Source organism: Platalea leucorodia, assembly GCF_965183815.1.
Source record: "Platalea leucorodia genome assembly, chromosome: 24".
NCBI classification, from domain to species: domain Eukaryota; kingdom Metazoa; phylum Chordata; class Aves; order Pelecaniformes; family Threskiornithidae; genus Platalea; species Platalea leucorodia.
The window spans coordinates 2,123,732-2,147,362 of NC_138846.1; the positions used below are offsets into that span (position 1 = coordinate 2,123,732).

At 56.5% G+C, this 23,631-nt stretch overlaps 1 protein-coding gene across 1 annotated transcript in view; it reads left to right on the forward strand.

Moving 5' to 3' along the window:
- The window catches only part of INTS3 (integrator complex subunit 3), a 42,192-nt gene that overhangs the window by 7,548 nt on the left and 11,013 nt on the right, over nt 1-23,631 (forward strand). Inside the window, exons 4-19 of the mRNA XM_082333009.1 lie at nt 2,837-2,950; nt 3,201-3,285; nt 4,901-4,967; nt 8,553-8,697; nt 9,637-9,766; nt 13,006-13,103; nt 13,876-14,067; nt 14,961-15,048; nt 15,622-15,701; nt 17,571-17,662; nt 18,262-18,368; nt 19,173-19,292; nt 20,716-20,845; nt 21,708-21,762; nt 22,702-22,805; nt 23,361-23,405. Of these exons, the coding sequence (XP_082189135.1) occupies nt 2,837-2,950; nt 3,201-3,285; nt 4,901-4,967; nt 8,553-8,697; nt 9,637-9,766; nt 13,006-13,103; nt 13,876-14,067; nt 14,961-15,048; nt 15,622-15,701; nt 17,571-17,662; nt 18,262-18,368; nt 19,173-19,292; nt 20,716-20,845; nt 21,708-21,762; nt 22,702-22,805; nt 23,361-23,405 (1,652 nt within the window). The remainder of the gene's footprint in view (nt 1-2,836; nt 2,951-3,200; nt 3,286-4,900; nt 4,968-8,552; nt 8,698-9,636; nt 9,767-13,005; nt 13,104-13,875; nt 14,068-14,960; nt 15,049-15,621; nt 15,702-17,570; nt 17,663-18,261; nt 18,369-19,172; nt 19,293-20,715; nt 20,846-21,707; nt 21,763-22,701; nt 22,806-23,360; nt 23,406-23,631) is intronic.

Genomic DNA, 23,631 nt, shown 5'->3' on the forward strand with positions numbered 1-23,631 from the left:
GTGCTCCTGGGACCTGCTGTTTTGCCAAAAAAAAAAAAAAAAAGGGATATTGTAGCTGGCCAGATTTGCATTCAAGGGTATTTTAGCGCTTGTTGCTCTAGAAGCTGAGCATCTCCCTTTCTTTTTGGGAGGGGGCTTGAGCTACCCGGTCCCCTCGCTGATCGACTAAAGAAGCGGTGGCGCAGCCCTCCCCTCGCCGCGGCGGAGGGTCGGCTGAAGCACGCAGCCTTCCTCCTCCCCTTTGTTGCCTTGACGCTCCAGCCAGGAGAGATTCGCTGTGCTCAACTTGTCCAGCTGTGAGGAGGGACACTTGACCGCCTTCAAATATCAAAGTGACAGCCACTGATCCGGCAGATCTCCCTCCTCCGCTTGGCATCTCTCACTTTAATTAACACTCTGCTCCGGGATCAGGGTGCACGGAGCCCTCCCTGCAGATGAGCGCAGTCCTTCCCTGACATCTCCGGCGTCCGTCCGCCTCTTCTGCCCTGGTGCTGGGTGGGAGGGGGCCCCTCTCCTCCACTCCACGGCTGTTTTCTTTTTTTTTTTGGTGGTGTTTGTTTCTTCTCCTCTCATTTAAAGCGAACATTTATCATTTGTTCCTTCCTGTTAATTAACCGGCCTGGGCGAGTGGCGGCTCCAATCTGCCGAGAGCCGGGAGGAGACGATGGATTGTTTGCAGCCTTGGCAATAATCAAGAAATTCAGGTTCTCTCCCCACCCCCTAGCCGCTGGAGCCCTGAAGGTTTTCTCCAAGCACCTTCCTTCGGATTATTGCTGCCATCCTTGTGCCGGAGGCTGGTTAGGCAGGGGTCCAGTCTGACCCGTCTAAGCCACCGGCCGGTGACGCGCCATACTGCCGTGGCCCTGATGAAATGGGACTTGTTCTCTGGCCAGTTGTACTTTGGGCCAGGGATCAGCAACACCCTAGGTGCAGTTTGAGTTCTGCTTTTCTGCAGTGTTTGCTCATGGGATTTGAGGAAGTACGCAGTAAGCAAGGCGAAGAGCTGCCAAACTTCCTTAGGCAATAGGATTATGGTGTCCTTCCTCCTGGGACTTAAATGGTGAATCAGAAGTAAATCCCTTGGAGTGTCTCTTCTAGCTGTTCGTTCCAGCCCTTCTCCTGAGGATGCTGCCAGAATCAGCCCAGCCAGGCAGGAATTAATCCCCGCTCAGGGCCGTATCACGGGACCTCTTGGTGGCTTTAAATGCAGGTGTGGACACTGCACCTCGCACACGTCCGGCAGAAAACCAAAGCCTGGGTCTTTCACCCAGAAAAGCATGAATTCTTTGAACACAGAAGCAGCTACTGACCACCAAGTAAAGCTACTAAGATGAAAAATGTTCATCTCGTCGCTGCTCCTAAGGGTGCGGAAATGCCCCTGCCCGTGAGGGGGAAGTGCCGGGGCGATGGGTGGTCGTAGTCCTGTCGTCAAGCACGGGAGGCAGGATCCAGGCAGGGCAGGGGCCTGACAACCCCAGCGCTTTCCAAACGAAGCAAAAGCTTCGCCTGAGCCCGGGCAGACCCCAGGGGAACGGGCATCCCGCCTGCTCCCTGCCCGGCTCCGTCCTGGAGCAGCCTTGTCCCCCATGTTTTCCCATCGGTGTGATGTATGTGTTTCTTTTCCAAAGCTGATGCAGTGGAGGGAGATGTTGTGCGTTCCTGGCCAGGTAGTTGTCTGTGTGGAGACTTCGAGTCTGGCTTTGCTTTGTGGGTATTCATTTAGCATTTCAAAAGCAATTAAAGGCCCCAAAGAGTCTATACCTCTTGGATTCTGGTTTTTCGTTTGGGATTTTTTTTTTTTTTTTACGCAGTGCTATATGAAAAAGGGAGGGAGAAAGCCTGAGCACAGGGAGTCTAATCAAAGCGATCTTTTGAGACCTCATTAACTCTCTAAAGGAGGATGCAGAGACCAGACCCCTGCTCTCTGGAATATCATGACATTTACTGGCACAAATTAACATTCATGCAGAACCACTTAGCAAATTACTTCCTAATCGCCCTCCACCCCCTGCTGTCCTGACCAGAGGGGAAGGGAGAGCCAGCACCTTTGCTCTCTGGCCAGCGTTTTGTCTGGCTGCTGGTGGCAGATGAGAGTGGAGAAAGTCTTTCCTTTCCCTACGATAGTTCCCTCTTCCCGTAGCAGAGCCCCACCAAATCTGCCGGTTTGGACGGCGGGCAGGATGTCTGGATTTCTAACCCAAAACAAGCCGACATGGTAGCATGGTTTTGAACCAGATGGTCTCCAAATTCAGCTCTGTCTGACCTCAGAAGTCTTGTGTGAGCAGGAGCGGGTGGCGTGGGGACGATCTGCCTCCGCTCCTGCGGTGGAGCTCCCATGGTATCGAACCAGCATCACCCAGTCCCGCGGGCATCTTCAGTGCGGTTCCAGTTGTCACTGGTGCCAGGGAGACTGGAGCAGCGGGGGGCCTAAGCAATCTGGATGTGACTATTTATTAACTGATCCTTCCCAAAAGATGATTGTCTGTCTTTTCTCTCTAGTGTTGGTCTCTCCAGAGCTGTGGCAGGGTGCGGGGAAGGCTGGGATGAGGGGACAGGGACACCCGACAGTCCCCGTTCTGGAGTGAGAAACCTTTGGCTCCTGGGGCTAAATCCAGTGAATCCAGCTGTCAATTTATAACGCCCCAGAGGATTCACGGCTCTCCCTGCCTGGCCCTGGGGTGCCAGTTCAGGTCACCTCCTGGGATTCTGCGTGCCTTGAAGTTCTTTCCCTGAGATTCATTTATTCGCTGTTATCTGGACAAGTTTGATAAAACCATTGTGTGTTTTTCGTCATGGTCCTTCATCTGTAACCACCTCCCGCTCTTCTTTGCTGCAGTGCTACCGGGACTTGGCACTGGTGAGCCGAGATGGCATGAACATCGTTCTCAACAAGATCAACCATATTCTCATGGAGAAGTACTTGAAGCTGCAGGACACTTGTCGGACCCAGGTGAGGAGAAGAAGGTCGTCTCCCCAGAATTGCTCCTTTGACACCAGCCAGGCAGAGGATGAGCAGAGGGCGCTTGAATGTGGAGGGCTTGGGGGGCAGTCGGCATCGGTGGAGCTCCTTTGCTCCGTGTTAAGGACTCGCCTTTGGAAGGGAAACGTGGCGGCATTTGCCAGCCGAGGCAGCCACGGTGTTGGGGAGAGGCGTTGGGGGTTCTGGGGCAAAAGCTGCACTGATCTCTCCCTCTGCCCAGCTGGTGTGGTTGCTGCGGGAGCTGGTGAAGAGCGGGGTGCTCGGCGCGGATGGCGTCTGCATGACCTTCATGAAGCAGATTGCAGGTGAGTTGTGCCACAGGAGCGAGGTGACCGCTGCCTGCATCCCCCCTGCTCGTGCCCGCGGGCTGGGCGCTGTCGGTGGCGAACCAGGGCTGGCTCGTGGCGTGCTGCGCTTGGCGTCAGAGCCAGAGCCGGTGCTGCTGTGCAGCCAGGTCTGGACAGGCTTCCCGAGTGTCTCTGTGCCCAGCTGACAGGCCGGAGCAGGGCTCACTGGCAGGCACCAAGCCTGCCCCAACCTGTCTGGTGAGGAAATCTCTCCAGGGAGGATGGAGCAGAGGATAAGCCTTCAAGAGTCTGTTGCTCCCAACAGCCTCTACGAGGGGTGAATCACAGAGCGAGCCAGGAGGCTTCTGGCAAACGCTGGAAGAGCCAGGAAGCGTATTGGTTCCTGTTGCTGCCAGCTTTCGCCCCGTAGCACTGCGCAAGAGCACCGGGATCATCCTTAGGCCCTGCTCTGACCTCTGGGGTGGCAAGAGCCATGCATGCAGCTCCTCTGTACCTCATCAGAGACGCAGGAGGCTGCTTCGCCCCACGTGAAGTCAGTAGCTCCTCCAGGGAGCTGGCCGTATGGTAGCCTGTAGCGAGTTCCCCCCGGCCCTCGGTGTGAGCGCCCCACAGCCGTGCACACACGCACACGCCTTTCCGGATTCACAGGAACGGTGCCTCTTCCGTGTTCTCTACTCGGTGCTGGTGCCGGCCACTGACGTCCACGAAGGAGGAATTAATGTCCCACCATAAAGCCTGACATTGTGTTTTTATTGTATGCGCCTGTGACACGGGGCTGGGCAGCCTGGATTGGAAATTGCCGTGTCTGCTCTTCAGGGGAGGAAGAATGGAGAGGGAGGGGACAGAGTCCTGACTGCGGGCCAAGCTGCCCTGGCCCTGTTGTCACAGTGTAAACACAGAACATTTTAAAAACCACTGGTGAAGGCATCCCTTGTTTCCCCTCGGTTGCACCTCCCCGTTCAGGGCCCCTTCTGTTCTGGAAGGACGCCGCTGTCTCACTTCTCACCGCTTTTACGATGCCTTAATTGTTATGATCCCATTGTTTTGGCTTGCCTGCTTTAGGCGTTTTCCGTGCCCCTGCGAGCAGGAGTCCCGCTCTGCTCCCAGCGACATCAGCCAAAGGCTCCGGCTTCGTGCTGACGGCCCGCGCTGAGGGCGTGAGACACCGCTCTGACACCTGGCCTTTGTTTGAGAGTTTGGGCATTCTTTGCAGATGCCGTTTCTCCTTTGTAGGCTCAGCAGCTGCAAATGTTTTCTCTTTCCCAGCTACTGAATCTTGTCCCTTTCTGGCTTCTCCTTTGCTTTCCAGAAGGATAATTACTGACTCCATATTATCACCGTTCTTTTGCAAGAATACTGTTGCAGCAGAGACTCCCTCGATCCCCTAATGGAAAGGCACTGGTACCTGGAAATGTGCTGTATCTAGGAACAGCCAAGCACGTGTGGCAGGCAGAGCGGGACCGGGCAGGAGCGTGTGCTCCAGACAGGGAGCAAGCTCCTTAATTAGCTGTGCCTTACTGGGGATGCAGGATCGAAGCGGTCAGTGGTTCAGCTGAGTCTGGCAACAGAACCGCACCCGTTCATCTGACTGGCTTTTCTTTTTCCCTTTCAGGTGGGGATGTGACAGCGAAGAATATCTGGCTGGCCGAGAACGTCCTGGAGATACTGACGGAGCAAAGGTACGGCTGGTCGGGAGGCGCTGGCCGAGGCTGCTGCGGTCTGAAGAGAGCAGCGGCCAGGCACGAAGCGAGGGAGAGCGCTCCTCGTCTGCCTGCGAAGAGGGTGGCTGTCCTGCTCCCTGCAAGAGAGGCAGATTTCGGGGCAGCCTGTTTGCGGTGACAGCCTGCGTGGGAGTGTGTTGATGGGCTTTCCTGCGCAAAAGACCTCTGCGTTCCCTTACCGTGTTACCAAGCACATTTTCAAGCCGTGGCGTGAATTTCTAGCTCTCGGAGCCCTCTTGCTGCAGGCTGTGTGTGGGAGGGTGTCCTCGAGTCCCTCCGTTAGCAAACCTCCTCTGCGGGGTTTGGAGAGGGGCCGCGCGTCGCGTCGAATAAGGTGGTCTGCGCAGGCTGATACCTCTCCCCGAGCCGTGTGCGAGGACACGGCTGTTCCCTAACGTGTGGCACCCGGTGCGTGGTCGGCCCCCGCTCTGGGCAGTGGGGTGGCATCGCCTCGTGTGGCCGAGGAGCACGTGTGGCTCGGGAGCAGCATCCCAGGAATATTTTCTTCCTGAGTTTCCCGAGCTGCGGGGGAGGTGTTCCTTTTGGAGGAGTAGGATAGAGTTAATTGCCCAAAAAGCTTCCTGTGTTTAAACAGCTCCTGCTTCATCAGGGCTGCAACTTTAATTTGTCGTGGACAAGCCATCTGGGAAGTATTGTCCTAGGGGCTCCGCATTGTCCTTTGTTGGCAAAGCAGCCGCTAATTGATGATAAGCAGAATTCCTAGCTGCAGCCTTTGGCTGGGCAGAGTCATTATTTTTAAATAGCCTATAGCTTTTCACTGAGCGCTGTCTATAATAGCAGCGATTCTCCTAAAATCGTTTATTACTGCGGTTAACAATCAAGTTGTTAAAGCATTTATTTGGCCGCAGCTAACAGTCCTAGGGATTTGTATTCCGGGAATAGCTGCGCGGGTGCGTGCTGCTGCGAGTGCCATCTAGTGCCGCACCGTGCAGGGGAAGGAGAGACCCTCTGAGGTGGTCTGGGCTTGGCTGACCTTCGGTTCTTCGCAATATTGCCTCGGCTGCCTTCATGCTAAGCTCAACTCTTCTGTTCCCAGCCACGTTTAAGCCCCTACCAGCTCTTGATGTGGCCTTCCCGTGTGCTGGTGCTATCACCGCTGCCACCCCGCGCCTTGGAGCGTCTCGGAAGGGCTCCTCATCTCGCCAAAGCACGTTGCAGCTCTCGTCTTGCAAACCAATAACTGCAAACAGCTGGACTGGGGGAGAAATAGCAGCTTCTCCGTGGTGATCCAAAGCCACACCTGGCCGCGGGTCTGCAGGAGAAAGCCCCGCGCACTAAATAACAGCTGAGCTTTGTCACTTGAGGAGAGGAGTTTGTCAGAGGAGCAGATGTGAGAGGAAAAGGCTCGGCCCCTGTTGAAGGTTTTGCTGGAGCGTCAGTGATACGTACTGTAGCAGCGCAGAAACTGCCTGAGCACGAGGAGAGCTGAGATTTGGAAGTGAGCCCAAGGGAGAACCTGCAGCTCTTTGCTGGGATTTATGTGCTTTGATTAGGGGAGAGCCAGAGCTTTAATTAAAGCCACGCATGCGAAGATCTGATGCCACATTCAGAGTGTTGAGTGCTTGGTTTAATTAAAAACAGTTAGAGCAAAGCTGCTTCTCAAGCACTGCCCGCCTCGGAGAGGAGGCAAGTCCGCTGCCTCTCGAAAGCCGGGTGTTAATTTAGCTTCTTGCTGCTAATGGCGGCACGAGTGCGATGCTTCCTCCGAGTGTTTTCGTTTTCTCTGCCTGTCGGATCGATGAATCCTGTGGCTGTGGGTGGCTTTTGCCCCCCCGCTTTGGCAGCATTTTTATTTTCTGCCCAGCCCTCACTGGGAAAAGGGGGAGATGCTGATCTGCCAGCCCCCCGGGATCCCGGCCTTAATTACTCCCACATCCTCCCTAACATAACCTCCGCTCAGCGCCGTGTGCCGCCAGGCCAGCCCGCCCAGCCGGCTAATCACCCTGCTCCGAGCGTCCAGCGAGGTGCAGGGAGAAGAGCCTGGGGAAACAAACACTTGTCACGTCTTCCCCGGTTCCCCCCCGGTGATTGAGGGCAGCTGACTCATTTGCCACTGGGCCGGTGTCTCTTCAGGTGGCCATGGCGTTACAGCTGCTGCGCGCAGCGGCGGCGCTTCCCCGGGACTTCTGATTTACAGCTCGCCGAGCCGGGGGATGCTGTGGGTGATCAATCACGCTGGAGGCACCGAGCCGGCCTGGCCCGTTCTTGGCATCCAGCGCAAATAACCAAGCTGACGAGGTCCTTTTTATGGACCAAGAATATTTATTGTTGCGCTTAGATAAGGGAGGTTGAGAACGCGGCACACCCAGCAGACAGGGCGCTGCCGCACGGAGCAGGCAGGGCAGCGCAGGCAGGAGACAGCGGCGGAGCAGCCGATGGAAACGCTTTGCCGGTGGGCTCTGCCGCTCCGAGGGAGCGAGGCTGAAGCTCCTGCCCGCGCTCAGCATGCGAAGCCAGTGGGTGAGGAGTAAATCTGCTTCCAGAAAGCCGGTCCTGGGTATAGAGCCCCCGTGCTGACCCTGTCCGTCCCCGAGGTAGGACAGACTCCTGCCGTGCCCACGGCGGGGCCGCGCTGTCTCTCTCCCCGCAGACCCTCTCTACGCAGCCAGCTCTGCCCTCTCTCAAGTCTCCCTAGTATTTGATCTTAAGCACATCTGGTTTTCCCCAGTTCTTGCCATTTGGTGCTTCCAGCTCCCCAGCAGTCATGACTGCTCTTCTCCTTCTGCCCCACACACCGTTGCCTGGTCAAGCCAGGGCAGGGGCAGCTCTTCTTCTGCCCCCAGCGCTGCGGGAGCCGCTTCCCAGCCCAGTGCAGGCTCGAGAGCTGCCGTATCGCACTGACAGCTGCCCTGCGTGACCTGCTGCTCAGGATGCCACCGATTTTGCTGGATTAATCCACTTGGCACTGGCAGACTGGCGATGGGGGAGCATGAAAACACCTCTTGCATGAGTGTGCGTGAGAGCATTTGGGGCTTGAATCGTACGGGAAGGTCCTGCGTAGCTTGTCCTGGTGCGTTGCCTCTTGCTCGCTGCTGTTCTGGCTATGGAGACCAGTAAAGAGGCTCCTGTGGTGGCTGGTGTTGGCATCAAGGTCAAGTCTGCGGGGCAGCTGCTCCCTCCACTCGCTCCTGAGCACTTTATTGCTTGCAGTTGCAAATACCTGAGATTACCGTGGCAGCGAGCATCTCTGCGGCCCTGGAAATCCACCCAGCGCTTCACATGAGCGCGTCTGCCACCCTGCCAGAGAGCCTGGGGTGCGAGCACCCAGATGGTGGACTGTGATGGGACTGTCCTGGGCGGGGAAGAGGGGGACCAAAGCGGAGCAAGCACCCACGATGGAGCAGGGAGTGGTCTGTGGATGAGCGTTCTCCGGGCTGGCACAAGAGGCTGGAGTCCCTGCCCTTGCTGTTTCTTTTGTGCTTTATTTTCCTCTGTCCTGAGTCTCCACGTTTATATCACTTCTGACTGTGGTTCCCCCACGGACGGGGCTGAAGGTCTGTCTTTTTTTTAATTCCTTTACAGAGAGTGGGTACTGAAAAGCAGCCTCTTGATAGCCATGGCGGTGTACACGTACCTACGGCTCATCGTGGACCATCACGGCACGTCTCAGCTCCAGGTTCTTCGTCAAAAGGAGGTGGATTTCTGCATCTCCCTCCTCCGTGAACGGGTGAGCAAATCGGGGGACTCAAGGGGTGGCTGGGAAAGGAGACCTGCCCCTCCGGGGAGCCTGTGTCTGCCTGTGGCGGCCTTGCCCCGTGTTCCTCGTGCGGCTGGAAGGGTGAGATGTGCTGGTTCCTCAGTCACCCCCAGCTTGCACCGTGCGGGCAGTGGTGTGTGGTTCATTCTCGCCGCAGGCTGCGAATGGCTTTTGAACCCATTTACACCCAACAGATTCCAGGCTGTAGAGAGGGGAGAGCGGCTGTTGGGATGGGGCTGCCTCATTTCAGTCTCTTATTCAGGCCACAAGGGTTGAAACCATTCTTTTTCTGCTGCTGTGGCACCTCAGCGCTTGTGGCTTACCGTAGCTGCAAGAACATCAGTTCCTCCCTTAGGGAGGCAGCCAGTGTCTTCGCAGGCTTAGCGAGAACACGCTAGCCAGCTCCAGGCCGCTCTGGTCCGTATCACGCAGGAGAAGCCACCAAAGCTAGGTGTCGGCAGAAATCCTCGTGCTTGGCGTCCTGGCCCTGCGGGACGTGATGGCTCTGCCCGCTGGTCTGAGTGCTGCCCGCTCTCCCCTTCCTCCTTGCTGGGCGGGAAGGACCAAGTGTCAAGTCCTAGCTTCAGAGACTGGCTGTAGTCCTGGAGAGAAAATGTCAGATTTATGGGCCGATTGTTTGCTTTAGAAGAGAGAGAACATTTTAAAATAGCTGCTGACCTTCCCGCCTGTCACCCTGCCTCTCAGAACCTGCGAGCTTCAAAAGAGGGGCAGGCTGCCAGGGGCAGGAGTGTAGATATTGTGCAAAGAGTGAATCATCTGGAGCCGGCGGTAGGGTTGAAGGACTGACTGTTCCTCCCTTCCCCTCCTCCTGCCCCCCAGTGCCTTCTCCCTTGCCCCTGCTCAGGAGCAGGTAAACAGTAAATGAGATTTTTCCTCTCCTTTCCCCAGTTCATGGACTGCTTCATGATCGGCCGCGACCTTGTGCGGCTGCTGCAGAACGTTGCAAGGATACCCGAGTTTGAGCAGCTCTGGAAGGACATCATCCACAACCCGCAGGTCCTCAGCGCGCAGTTCACAGGTAGGCAGGGCTGGGGCCGAAGGGGCGGCCAGCTCCGTCCTGCCTTGCCCACACGCAAGGAGAGCCTCTGCCGGAGCCCCGCTAGCCGCAGGCAACCCCCTCCTGCCTTCGCATGCCCTTGCGGCAAGGCTACCATGACTGTTGGCCCATTCCAGGGTGAGTTGGAGCAAAAATCCTGCACAGCGGCTGTTTTTCACTCTGCACACCCCACCTGGCCCAGGTCTCAGGACCGTGCTAGAGCAGACAGGCTCTATTACAGCCCTGCTAAAGCAGAACACGCTGGGTGTGTGGGTTCCTTCCAGATGCTCTCTTAGAGGAGAACACGCAGCGAGAGCTATAATTACGCTGTGTGATCCCACCTCCATCAGCGTCAAGGCCCACGTGGCGGCTTCCAGAGCCCCTCCCGTCACTAACTGGAAGAAGATGCCTCCCAAAGCAGCTTTCTGCTGGCTGCGGGGAGCTTAGGAATAGGGGCAGCGCCTGGACCAGTCTCCCATGGTCAGCTCCGGCGCTTGGCGGCTTTTGCCATGTTTTTTCAATGCTGCAGAGGCCTTCTAGGCATCTGGGCTTTAAACCATCCTGAAAAACAGATATTTCAGGCCGCTGTAATGACAGATCACGAGAACGCAGCTGGGCCACGACAAGAGGCATTAAATTGTATTGCTTGTTCTGGACTTAACGCTTTTATAATTGTAGTTGTTGCTTTTTTTGTAATTGAGCTGAGATGTAGTTGGAGCCCAAGGATATGAAGTGTCTGAGTCCTTCAGACTCTCCAGAAAAGAGCCCGATGAAGCTCCATAGCTCTAAAGCAACAAGTCCAGAAGATGCAGCAACCGACACTCTCTATATGGGATTTTATTTCTCCCAGTAGCCTTGCGCGCTTGGTGTGCCGAACACTCAGCTGTGGAGCTCTCTGCACAGCCTGGGTCAAAATAGACATGACGGAGAGAGTGTTATATTTCTAATTTTTATTGGTATAAATTATTCACTTCTCTAGGGGCTGTCACATCATTATCTGTCTGCAGCAATTCTAGTGAGTCTTTGGAAATGGGGCTTTAAAGTGTTCTCCCCCCGCCCCCGGTGCCTGTTCTCCTCTCAGGGGCCGTGTTAATGTCACTTTAAAGATCTCAGATTATGCTCCGGGAAACTCGCAGCACATCATTTGATTAAATGCTCCTTAAGCTCTGCGATCTCTGGCTGCTTCTCCATCTCCAGAACCTCCTGTCATTGCTGGTCTCTGCTGGGACTTGCCAGCCGAAGGGCTGCGGTGACCCAGTTCCCCTCCCTGGGTTAGCAGTTAGCCTGCGGGGCTTGCGGAGGCGTCGTAGCCCTAAACCTAAGGAAGGCTCACATTTCACATTTCCAGGGCTCAGCCCTGCCTCTTCCTGCAGCTGTACCTTCACTAGAAGCATTTCTTAGCTTTGTCTGGATCTTCCCAGCTGAGAGCTTTCGTGCCCGTGCTTGGAGCATCCTGGGGCACCTAAAAAACATCCCTCTAGCTTCACTTGCTTCCCACACCGGTAGGGGCAGCTGCTCAGGGTTATTTCCTGGTTTGCTGCCAATTTTAGCCCAATGACCCAGCAAAACAATGCCTAAATTGGGGCTAACATCTGTGCTCCTGACTCATTCTCTTCTGACAACTAGCAAACTCCCCGTGGGTTTTGCCCTTTCTCCTTCGGTTCCCTTTGTCTTCTGTTTGACACCACAACCGGTGGCCCGTGGTGTTGCCCGATGGTTCGTAGAGGTGAGACGACACCTGGGTAAGTGCAGGCGCACACGAGCGTGTTTCTCCTTGCCGTTGCAGCTGCGGAGCGCTGGAGCAGGCAGAGTTCCTGCGCGTCAGTGCAGGCGGCCGGGCAGCCCTCGGGGCGGCGGGGAGAGGTGGGCTGTGTCCGGCAGCGCACCCGCAGCCCGCTCCGGTTTGTCACTCCTCCCTGTCCCGCAGAGGACCCCGCAGTTGGCTCCGGGGGCCAGGGAGAGGAATCCGAGCAGAAGCTGATCTGTCCAGGGGTGCCCTCATTCGTACTTGCTCGCGTGGCGCCTGGAAGGTCCCCTCCCCAAAATAATTTCCCCTGCAGTTGGTCATGACTACTTCTTTGCCCTCTTGCCTGCTGTTGAGAGCTGTAATAATTGCTCGGCAAGGTGGCTGTTATCTCTAGCAGCTGCCGGTCCGCGTGCTCTCGGGTTTGTATCGCTCTGTAACCTCCGATCCGAGTCGGTCGTGCTGAGCTCCACGCTCCTGCGACCGAGACCAGAGCTCGGCAGCACCGAGCGCGAGGGGAAAACCGCAGCAGGGGTGGCTCCGGGTGCAGGACCCATCCCTCCCTCCCAGCAGCTGGGAGCTCTTAACAAGCAAGGTGCTTTTGTGGCTCTCTTCCCCCGATGCGCAGCTCGCTCCACCCTTTCTCTGAGCTCCGCGGGAGCTGGCATCTGTTCTTTCTGCTTTGAAGCTTCCCTCCTCCAGCCGTCCCCCAGGTGTGACCCTCCGGCTGCGCGGCAGAAGGACGACTTCCAAACGGCGAGAGCGCGAAGCGCACCTCGAGTGCGCGGCGTCCCTGGCGCCTGCCTGTCTGCGTCAGAGCCGGCTGCCCTGTAAATCCTTCAGGTCTTGTCAAGCAGCAGCAAAGCCTCTCGGCTCAGGTCGTAAATTCCTCCTCTTGCAGCTGTCTGGGAACAAGAGCGGCTTTTGCAGCCTCCTCTTCTCCTTCCCATCCTCCGTTCTCTACGTGCACGTGCAGACGCAAGTTTTTCTAAGCCTGATCTTCGTTGTCACATCTGGGTGCCTTTACTCCAGGGGAGGAACTGGACTTAGGTGCTGGCACAGCCCAGGATGGGTGCTCTCTATGCCAGCCCTGCTTTCTGGTGCCCAGGACGAGGGGTGGGAGATGGGGAACGTGCTGTGTTGGTTACGGCTTGGGATTTGGCCTCTGGAATTTCTCATTTGTCCTCCAGATCTTTGCCCTGCTCTGCATCCTCTCTCCCTTTCTCCAGGCTCTCCTTCCTGGCATCCTCATTAGCGATCCCTGACAAAAGCTTGCTCCAGACAGGAGATGTTTTAGGAGACCTTTTCCAGCCAAAATCTTGATCCCTTTTCACTGCCTGTAGCCTTGGGGAAATGGAGCTTAATGCTCCGAACTCGGCTCACTGTGGGTGTTGGTAGATCCCTGCCTGGATCCCGTTCGTGCTGTGCCGTCCACGGGGCCGTGCGAGCGCAGACCGACCTCTCTGTCTCCCCCCAGGTGTCCTGCAGCTCCTCCAGTCGCGGACTTCTCGCAAATTCCTGGCGTGTCGCCTCACTCCCGACATGGAAACCAAGCTGCTCTTCATGACCTCACGGGTAATTCCCTCCTGCTCGCCGGGGGTCCTGTGCCAGCGCGGGGGAGGAGGGCACTCGTCCCTGCCCGGTCCCCGATGCACCAGTCCCGTTCCCACGCTCACGCTGGGCACGGGGAGGGAGGGCAGAGCACCGGTCTGGGCAAAGGGCAGAGCTTTACTGGTGCGAGTATTTGTTGCTTCTGGCATCTAATGGTGACAGGAGGAGGAGAGGCTGCCCAGCAGGAGCTGATGTAGATGGGCCCGAGACATCCCTGGTGTTCATTAAAAGGCACAAAACAGCTTTGCAGGGGAACATTGCTCCTGGCTGGCCGCTTTCCAAGGCAAGCACTTTCTCTGAATGGCTGCAATGCGGTGGGTTATCGGAGCTCCGACAACAGCGGCCGTATTCAAGAGAGGCCAGGAGCTGCGCAGTGACAGCACCGGGGTTAACTGTTATCTGTGTTCGCACACCAGGCAGAGCCGGGGGGAAGCGAGCTCTGCCTCCGGCCCAGCCGCTCGCCGGCTGAGGCTGCTCGCAGGGGCTGCGCTGCGCCGCACACGCGGGGCGTGTGGTCCCGTCCGCTCAGCTGGAGACGGGCCCTGTGTGAGAACGCTGCACAATGGCCTTTTTGCTTCCTCGGTCTCTCTGAAGACGCTGCCAGCACGGGGCTGATGGGGAGCAGGGTGTGAAGCAGAGTTTGCCGAAAGAAGCAGCTTGGAGGATGGGAGACCGTGGTTCTAGCAGCCTTTCCCCGAGCCTTGAGCAAAACCTGAGTCTTTCCCTTTCCCTTCAGGTCCGGTTCGGCCAGCAGAAGCGGTACCAGGACTGGTTTCAGCGGCAGTACCTGTCCACCCCAGACAGCCAGTCCCTGCGCTGCGACCTCATCCGCTACATCTGTGGCGTGGTCCACCCCTCCAACGAGGTGCTCAGCTCCGACATCCTGCCGCGCTGGGCCATCATTGGCTGGCTGCTCACCACCTGCACGGTGAGTTGCGAGGGCCAAACCCGAAAGTGGCTCACGTAATCCCCTGGGATCTCTTCCCTTGCAGGGAAGGGGGTAACCTGCTGATGCTGGAAGCTGCTGGGGGAGGTTGGGATTAGGTATTTGCTGGCTGGGCTGAAGGAGGGAGTTGCAGAGCAGGGGTTAGGACATCAGCCTCTGTTCTGTGCTCTGGATTTTAGTCTTGGCTCTGCTGCACGTTGGATCCTTTGGGGATCTGCTTTCCCAGCATAAACCTCACCATCTCACTTTCAGCTTGTCGTGCCCTTTGTTTCTACTTTATGTTTATGGCCCGTCTGCAAGGCGTGGGGCCTCTCCTGTCCCGGTGGCGTGCGAGAGCACATGCAACGAGATGCTTCATTACAGCCTCGTTGGCTTCCACTCTCTCTGCTCGGCCTCTCGTCCCTTGTCCCACCCAGGACCGAGGTCTGCAGCACTTGTCAGAGCAGAAGTTACCGAGGAAAGGGCTGTTGCTGTGCCTGTGAACGCGTAGCAGATAACGCCAAGGGATGTGCGGGGCCCAATTATGCACAATTCAGGATTATAGCCAGGCTGCGCTTTGCAGAGCACGTGGCTTGTATCTGCCAGTCTTGGGGCTGCCTTGGCCTCTGCGGCTCTGCCTGCTGCCCTGGCTGGAGCTGCTTTCAAAGCAGGCGGGTTTGCTCAAGAATTTTCCACCCTCTCTGAAAACTCACGCCCGCGCAGCAGCAGCGGGCACCCCGGGGGGGTTTCCCAGCTCTGCCCTATCCTGCTGGTGGGAAGAGCATCGCCAGTCCCCGCCTCGCAGCAGCAGGGCCCGGCACGTCGGGCGTGCAGAGGGGACGGGGGGGTCAGCACCGTATTCATCAGCCAATTTGTATTTTTTTTTTCTTCTCTAGTCCAACGTTGCTGCTTCAAATGCCAAACTGGCCCTATTCTATGACTGGCTCTTCTTCAACCCCGAGAAGGACAGCATCATGAATATAGGTACTCCACGGGGAGTCTTTCTCTGAATGGGCAAGGGTCGAAGAAGGGCTTAGTGCCTTCCAGAGCTGGTAGAGGTAGGGGGATCTGGTGGGGAAAGCCCAACAGATTATCTCCAGAGGGCATCAGTTCCCTCCCGTGCCCTGAACTCCTGGGATTTGCTGGCTTGCAGGAGAGCTGCTCTGATGGAGCCGCTTTGAATTGTGGCTTTCCTATCTGTGGTAGCAGCAAGCGTCTTCCTCGAGGTCGGTGGCTGGCCCCAGCGCGTCCCTCCCGGTGGGCAGGCAGGCTGCCTGACCGCAGGGCTGTCCAGGGGCTCAGGGCACACGAGCAAGGACTGACACAGCCGGGGGCATTGCTGGGAGCTCCTGCCTGCAGGGAAGCTGGTTCTGGCCAGGGTTTGGAGTCTAAGTGTTGTTTAGGAGCTGGATGAGGGCAAGGGTGTGTACAAGCCAAAAGAAGGGGTTCCCTCTGCTCCCCAGGGGCAGAAGGCTGGGTCTGCAGGAATGGGGGGACACGGGGGGTATGGGCATCTCTGGGGCTCTCAGCACAGGGCTCCCTGCTCTCTCCTTCCAGAGCCTGCCATTCTGGTGATGCATCACTCCATGAAGCCTCACCCTGCCATCACCGCCACGCTGCTGGATTTCATGTGCCGGGTGAGCTGCCCCTCGCTCTCTGGGGAATTACGTGGCTTGCCAAAGGAGTTGCATGATGGAGGTTGAGTGATGAGGGCTGTGAAAGCAACCGCTGGGGTCCGAGCAGTCCCTGTGCCACCAGTGGGACAGAGACTCCTCAGGAGTGTCGACAGAGGACAGTGTAGAGGGAAACAGCCGCGCTCTCATCTGCTTGCAGCAGCCAGCTGCGCAGAGGTCACGCTCCAAAGAGAGCTGGTCACTGTGTCAGCCTCGGGGGCTTGTTTTAGCCTCGTACGCTTCTCCGTCGTGCAGAGGAGTGGAAGTGCGCTGGCCGAGGGGTGCTCCCTTAGGGATTGCAGCCGGGCCCTGCAGCCGTGCCCTCCTCTGAGCGCTCCCCACCGCCCATCCCTGGTGCAGCAGCGTGTTGGCGTGGGTCAGTGCTTTTCCTTCTCTGCCAAGACAGAAGCTGGGAGCAGTCAAGTGGTGAGCCGCGCAGCCTGCTCCCTGCGGGCCGCCCCTTGCTCTGTGCTGACCGGTCACGAAGGGCAGGAACGGTAACGCGGGCTCAGGCCAGACAGATGTCTTCACTCCTCAGAGAGTTTCAGGGCAAAGGCCCGTTGCCTCTCCATCACGCAGGAAGGGAATTTCATTAATCCCTAGAACCAGTGATACTGGAGCAGCAAAATAGTGTCGTCTCGCTGCCCATTCTTCAGAGCCAAAAAAAAACCCCAACCAAAACAAAAAAGCTGTTCACCCTTCTTTTTTCTCCACATTCCTCAGTGCATCATCTGGTCTGTTCTGCCCTGAGCCTCTTGATTGCGAAATAGCCTGTAGAGTAGCTCGCTATCTGCTGGCAGCCCTTTTAACCTCCCCTTACCTATGCTAAATTAAGGAGGGATTTTCTCCTTGCTGATCTGCCAAGAGCACAGTCAGGCACAGTGCTGCGGACGCTCAGCCAAGTTATTCGTCTCTTAAAACCAGCCACCAGAGGCTTTGGTGAGCCCTCACGGCCTCTTGATAAATCCAGGGCCGTTCCTGGAGGTCGGAGCGTTGGGCCCATGTGTCATTAATGGGAATGCCACTGCAGGAACACATGTAAGGCTTCCCAAGTCTGCAAAGAAATCCTTCCAGAATGATGAGCATTAGTAGGAAAAAAGCTTCTGAATTGTTCCCTTTAGTACCTAATGAAATGCTTGGCCCAGTGTCATTCCCTGAGGGCAAACAGAATCTCACTGCAGCAGGGGCCAAGTCAGACCCATCCTCTCCCTTTCAAAGGACAGCCCTCCTCAGGCAGGGAGCAGAGCTGGTCCTGCCCCTGGAAAAAGCAGTGCCACCAGTTGCCGGTTCCAGTAGTTTGGTCCCAGGGAGGGCTGACGGTGTTTCTTGGAAGCGGGCTCTTTCCGTGGCATGAGCGCTGGAAGAGCTGCGAATCGCATCGCTTTCCTTCCTCCCACCAGCACGCTCTGTGTGCTCCCGTCCCCGGGTTGCCCGAGTCCAAGAGCAGCTGCTGGCTTCTGGCAGAGGAACTGGGTGGAAGGTTCCCGGGATGACCCAGATTTCAGGGAGGAGTCCTCTTGCTCCCTCCAGAAGCCAAGGACTGCGTGTGGACAGAGCTGAATATTGTTTAGGGTGCCCTTCTTGTATTCCCCCTGCTCCTGCAGCTTGGAGCATTGCCCTGGCAAGCCCCAGGGCTTCTCACAGCTCCTGAGGCACCATCTGTGTGTTTTTCTCATCCCTGGGAGATGCCACCGGCTGGTGCTTGAGTCGAGGGTGACCCAAGAAGCTGACCGATGGCCTTAGCTGGTCCTGGCTGTGTCCTGCCGGCTGGCGCAGGCCCGATGGTAGGCAGAAGGGTTCATGGCACTAACGTGGTCGTTGTCCTGTTTTCAGATCATTCCCAACTTCTACCCCCCGCTGGAGGCCCACGTCCGGCAAGGCGTGTTCAACTCTCTCACCCACATTGTGGAGAAGCGAGTCCTTGCGTAAGACAGCTCTGAATTTTACTATATTTATACGACTGCTGTGTACCAGTTTTCCTGGGTCTTGCAGCCTAGTCAAAATGACCTCTGGGCCCTGTAAGAGCTGCGGAGGGGATTTGTATTGTGTGTGAACCTTGGAGGAAGCCATAGTTGTGTTTTTATGGTGCTGAGGCTTGTCCTGAGAGCTGTTCCTTGAAGCGAGGGAGTGCGTGGGTTAGGAAAGCTATAGCCACTCTGCTTCCGATGAACAGAAATGACCCCAGCCCTTTCTGGTCCCCGAGCTGAATGGAGCAGCCTTGCTCATGGTGCTCCAGCCTGCAGACAGCTCCTGCCTCAGCCACGTTCCCCTCCCGGGAGGTAAAACCTCTTCTCCCCTTCCCCTGTGCCTTCTGGTGACGCCGGTCCCATTGGTAGCAAAGTGAGGGAACCCCAGCTGAGCTGCAGGGGGGAAGGTGGGACCTCGTAGCTTGCGGTCTGTAACGCAAGCCAAAGCCCTGGCGTGAGGGCGGAGATCCCCTTGCTTGTCCACCGAGGTGAAGCTACACAGCAGGGCACCGCATCCCGGCTCTTTCTCATCCCTTTCCCTTCCTACCCCTACACAGACATCTGGCCCCGCTCTTCGACAACCCCAAGCTGGACAAAGAGCTCCGCGCCATGTTGAGGGAGAAATTCCCAGAGTTCTGCAGTTCGCCCTCGCCCCCCATCGAAGGTAGGGAGCGGGGCGCGTGGCGGAGGGAGGCTGTGGCCGGTGCTGCCTTCCCAGGAATGGGGCTTTTCCCGGCTCTCCTGCAGCCATAGCAGCTGTTCAGAGGGTCGGACCGGGACTCCGGGGAGAGGAGGGCTCTGGGTGCTCGTATTTATGGGTGGTTGTGGTCTCCCTTCATCTCAGCCCTGCTGTGCACTAAAGATGCACGCTACCCGTTTCTCTCCCTGCTCCGTAGGGGCTACTTAGCCTTTCTTCTCTGTAGGCTAATTGATGAACGTAATTAGGTTAAACAAAGAGCAAGCGTTTCTAACCTGTATTTAACAGGAGAGTGCTGCTGCTTTGCCAGATCTGCTGAAGGACTGTGTCTGTAAGCCTGTCTGGTTTCCCTGTTCCATCAGCTGCTCTGGCTGAAGGGACCCACCTAACCAACAAACCCCGCTGCCCCAAGCTTCTCGGCCTCGCCGAGCTGGCAAAGCTCTTGCTCCGCTCAGGGGCTCGGGCTCTGCTTGTGGCCTGGGTGAGGGACGAAGCACGAAGGCTGCTGGGCAGCTTAGGTGGAGAATAACCCGGTCCTGCCACACCGGGTAGGGATGGTTAAATGGGAGCGTCCTTCCCCAGCTTGAGTTTTCCAGGGTCCGCTGCTTGCCCAGACTCTTTCTTCCCTTTTCAAAGCACTTTCATCTCCTTGCCAGAGCCTGTTTATCGGCAGAGGTGACTCGTAGGCAGAGCCTGCCCTGCCACTCGTCTGTGCGAGGAGCCATCGTAACCTCACTGTCTGCTCTGACCCCTTTGCCTACGTTCTTGCAGTCAAAATTGAGGAACCCGTTTCCATGGAGATGGACAATCATATGTCAGAAAAGGATGACAGTTGCTATGACAACGCCGAGGCCGCGTTCAGTGACGACGAAGACGACTTGAACAGCAAAGGTGAGGAGTGCAGTCAGCTGGGCGCCGATGCTCTCAAGTACTTCTGCATCGCCGCAGTGTGAATAGCTGCCGTCTGCCTCTGCGCCGGACGGTGTTTCCCCGCGGGCTAGCGGGCACCTTCCCTTCGTGATGGAGGATCCCCAGACAACCAGCTGTAAGCACAGTTCCCTCAAAGCCCCTTTCCCACGAGCAGCGGGAATTGCTGGACTCGAGGCAGACCCCCTTCTTGAGATCCAGGTTTCCTTCTGCAAGAGAGGGTGTTGAGGCCAATGCTCTGCTGCTTCCCAGGCCCTGACAGCCAGCCTCGGCAGATCCCATACAGGTCTGCGCTCAAAGGGAAAGGCTGTTGGGCTTCATCTCCTTGCCTGCTTATTCCCTAAAGCTTAGACCGTTCGAACGTAGCGCTTTCTCCACCCATGTGTCCTCTCTAGATGTGTGACTAGTCTCAAGCCCCTCTGCACTGCCTGGTTGGGAATCCCTGTGGCAGATGCCATGCCGAATGGTTTGTTTGGGAACAGGGCGTCTCTGTTCTCAGGCAGCTGCTAATGAGGCTCAGGCCTCCTAATTGCTCAACCACACGGTTTTCATTACGCTCGCTCCCTCTCGAAGCCACGGGGCTGACAAGCCCGCATAAGGCCAGAATCCTCTCTGCTCGCTCTCTGGAGCTAGAGGCATCTCAAGCTGTTCCTTGGTGGTGGGACTCTTGTGGGCTACCTGCCATGCTGGAGGGCTAGCCCTGCGGTGGGCAGGGGCCACAGCCCCAGGATGGCGGAGAGAATGTGACACGGTGCTGTAGCGCTGTCTTCAGTCGTCCCGTCGGGCCCTGCCGGCTGCTTGGGGCCCCTGAGAGGGACACAGGCTCAAAAGCCACGTGCAGAGAGGATTTTCGCAGAGGGGATTGGCCACCCTGTCCCATCCCTTAGCGGCAGCTTCTTTGCGAGCGCATCTGCCTTGGCCCTGGTGCTTCTGGACTCTGCTGCAGTTCGTTTTTGTGGCCTGGAATGAGCCTGGAGGATGAGGGTGTGGAAAAGCAGTTGGGATATCTTAGTCCCAGAGTCCTGAACACAAGCGTTTGTGCCTCGGGTGGAGAGAGGCTTGCGAGCTCGCTACGTTTGTTGAGCATGTTGAAGGACGGGCAAAGCATCAGGTTTGGAAACTGGGCTGAACGGGAAGCACAATTCTGGACGCCCCCTTTGTTCAGATCCCATCCCACCTTCCTGCTGTGACCTGGACGCGTCTCTAAAGGGTGAGAGCAAGATCTGAGGCTGGACTGCACGCTGGGGGCACGCTGCTGTCCTGGGCTGGCAGCCGCCCCCGCAGCCCCGCACAACTCCCGCTGCTGGGACAGAGATTGCCTCTGGTACTTCTTAGATGTAGTTGCTTGGGAAAACAGACTATTCCACTGTTGCTTTCTTTGTTGCAGGGAAGAAGAGGGAGTTCAGGTTTCATCCGATCAAAGAAACCATTGTGGAGGAGCCTGTTGATATCACGCCATTCCTGGACCAGCTGGATGAGTCGCTGAAGGATAAAGTCCTGCAGCTGCAGAAGGGAAGGTTGGTATCGTTTGGTCAGGATACATTTCGTGTCGGTCTCTTCAGGGCAACGACACACAAGACCTTTTAGTCCTGTTGTACAATGCTGCTTGCTCCAGAGCCCTTCTCTCAAAGCTAATGCAATCTTGTGGCTTGTCTCCCTCTAACACGGAGAGGTCCTCCTGCACAGTTTCTGCGGGAAGCGTTCAGGTGGTTTTGAAAGATGCTGGGTGCCTTGTAATTTGTCCTTGAACAGGCTCAGACCAGAACGCAACAGCAATTTCTCTGAATCAGTGACAGGAAGGCAAAAGGCTCCGAGTTTCATCCTTCACTGTCGGAGTGATGAGGGGAGGCTGCGCAGGCCTTTGGGGCTGTTGCTGCCTGGGAGTTTCAGTACGTCTCTGCATGGGACACGTTCACTTTGAACAGAGATGTACCTGTGGTCTCTGGACTTCCCCACCTCCACTCCTGATTTTCAGTGACCTTGGAATTAACTCCGTCTGCTGAAGGTTAAAATAAGCTCTTGCTTTGCAGACCTCAGCACAGTAGACTGATTTAACGTCATTTATGTCTTTATGGTTTTAAGTGCATTTAATCTTATGCTTTTAGTCATTTAATTTGTTTGTCTTGCTGCAGACAACCTCGGGCACTTTTGTAAGCGAGTGCTGCAGCAGTGCAACGCGTTATTCTGGGGCTGGGTCTCTGCAGCGTGTGCTTCTGCGCCGTGCCTTCCTCTAAGCCTGGCACAGCTCAAAGCAGAGCCTCCCCCACTCTCAGGTCCTGGGGGGCTCCCGAGCAGAGCCAGCTCAGCACAAAGCCCCCTTGTCCCTGCTCTCGGTATCTTCCTATGTAACTTGGATTTCCTCTTGTTTTTGTGCTCCAGCGATACGGAAGCTCAGTGTGAGGTCATGCAGGAAATCGTGGATCAAGTCCTGGAGGTAACGGCACAGACCCGGGGAGCAGCGCTGCTGCCTAACTGTAAAACCAGAGCAGCTGGGGTGGCGTGGGCTGGGCAGCTCCCAGCCTGCGTGGCTCTGTCCCGAGAGCTGCGACTGAAGGAGGGACTCCCTGAGGACGCTCGAATCCTAAAGGAGTTCAAAATGGCACTGTGCAGCTCTATCCGTGGTTGTTATACACAGCCCCGAGCTGCTGCTTGCTGGAAGGGTCTAGCAGGGGAAGATCGCTCTGTCCATGCTCCGTTTCCTTATACCCCGTGCCTAAACGTCCCCGTAGTTGCTGTCAGATGGGACGCTGGGTGAGGCACGCTCACGTTTTGACCCTGCATGGCTGCTATAGTGTCTGCAGAGCTTCTGGGGGCTTCTGCCTGTGCCGTGCATCTGGGATGCTCCCTTGCTTTTGGCCCTGGGCTTCGTGCTCAGGCGAGGCTGCAGCAAGCCCTGCCCAGCAGAAGAGCTGCGGATGTTTTCCAGGAGCTGAGCGTTCAAGGGAGGTTGCATCCCCTGCCTCTAATCAGCTCCCTTTAGAGTCAAGTGGCCTTTTAGCATAGGAGAGCTGCTTCTCCCCTCTGTGGGAGCACTGGGAAAGGGCTTGTCAGGGTGTAAGTCCTCATTGCCAAGTGCCTTCGGTCCCTGTTAGCCCTTTGCAGAGGGAGAGCGGAGCTCAGTGAATTACTAGCCATTAGAGGATAAGTGGACCACAGTGACTGTGAAGTGCTTCAGAGCTGGACATCAATTAGAGGCTTGTCGTGCTGATGGCCAGCTCCTGTTGCAATGTAGGCGCAAAATGGCTCCGGAGCAGCTTGGGGTCCGTTCCCCGCAGCAGTGACTCTGCTGTGTCCCTTCCAGCTGTACCTGTGCCGGGCAGGCAGGGTTTGAGCTTGTGCTTTCTCCTCTCATTCCTTCCTTTCTCTCTACCAGGAGGACTTTGACTCGGAGCAGCTATCAGTGCTCGCATCCTGCCTCCAGGAGCTATTTAAGGCTCACTTCCGTGGTGAGGTTTTGCCAGAAGAAATCACGGAGGAGTAAGGATCTTTTTTTTTTTTTTTTTTTTTGTGTCTCATCCTTTCACACTGGGGCTTGGGCTTGTCCCAATACAACATTCACCGCTTTCAGAAGGCTGTGCTGAAGCCAGCAGCTTCCCCTATGAAGGAATCCAGGGTCAGTGTGGAGCTGATCAACAGTTGTCGTATCCAGGGCTCAAAAGAGACCATCTTCCTCCTCCCCAGCAGCGCAGGGAGAACCTGCCGCCGCAGGTCCTTGTGTCAGAGCGCAGTTTAGGTGATGCTCTGGTGGCTTCTGACTGTCGGACCGGGGCGCACGGGGTCCTAAATCTGTCCTTCTGTACTAGCACAAACCAGCACCGTACACTCTTCCTCCGGGATTTTGTTGGACTAGGGCTCGGAGTAAGAGCTGCTGAGTTCTATCAGCAGGACCGTTCCTGTCTCCTCAGTAGCTAGGGCTAGCACTTGATGGCCCGAGGACCACAGCGAGCAAGGTCCAGGGCTTGTTCCCTGCCATTGCTGGGGAAACACAGAGTGGGTGCCTGTAGAGCTCTGACTATTGCGTTTGTCCCGCAGGTCTCTGGAGGAGTCGGTGGGGAAGCCTCTCTACCTAATATTTAGGTATGTCTGTTCTGAAATTTTTCAATAACCTAGTTAGGGCTTTCTTGTTGATTCCTGACCACCACCCTGGGTGAACCCAGTGGGTCTAATTGTGCCATGTCCCTGCTTACCCCAGGGCTGATCCCAGAATCAGAAGAGTTTATTGCTTCGTTCTGCCTACCTTGCGTTTTGTTTAGGAGAACGAGTTAAAATACAGGAAAAATCACGGCTCATTTGGTCATTTGTG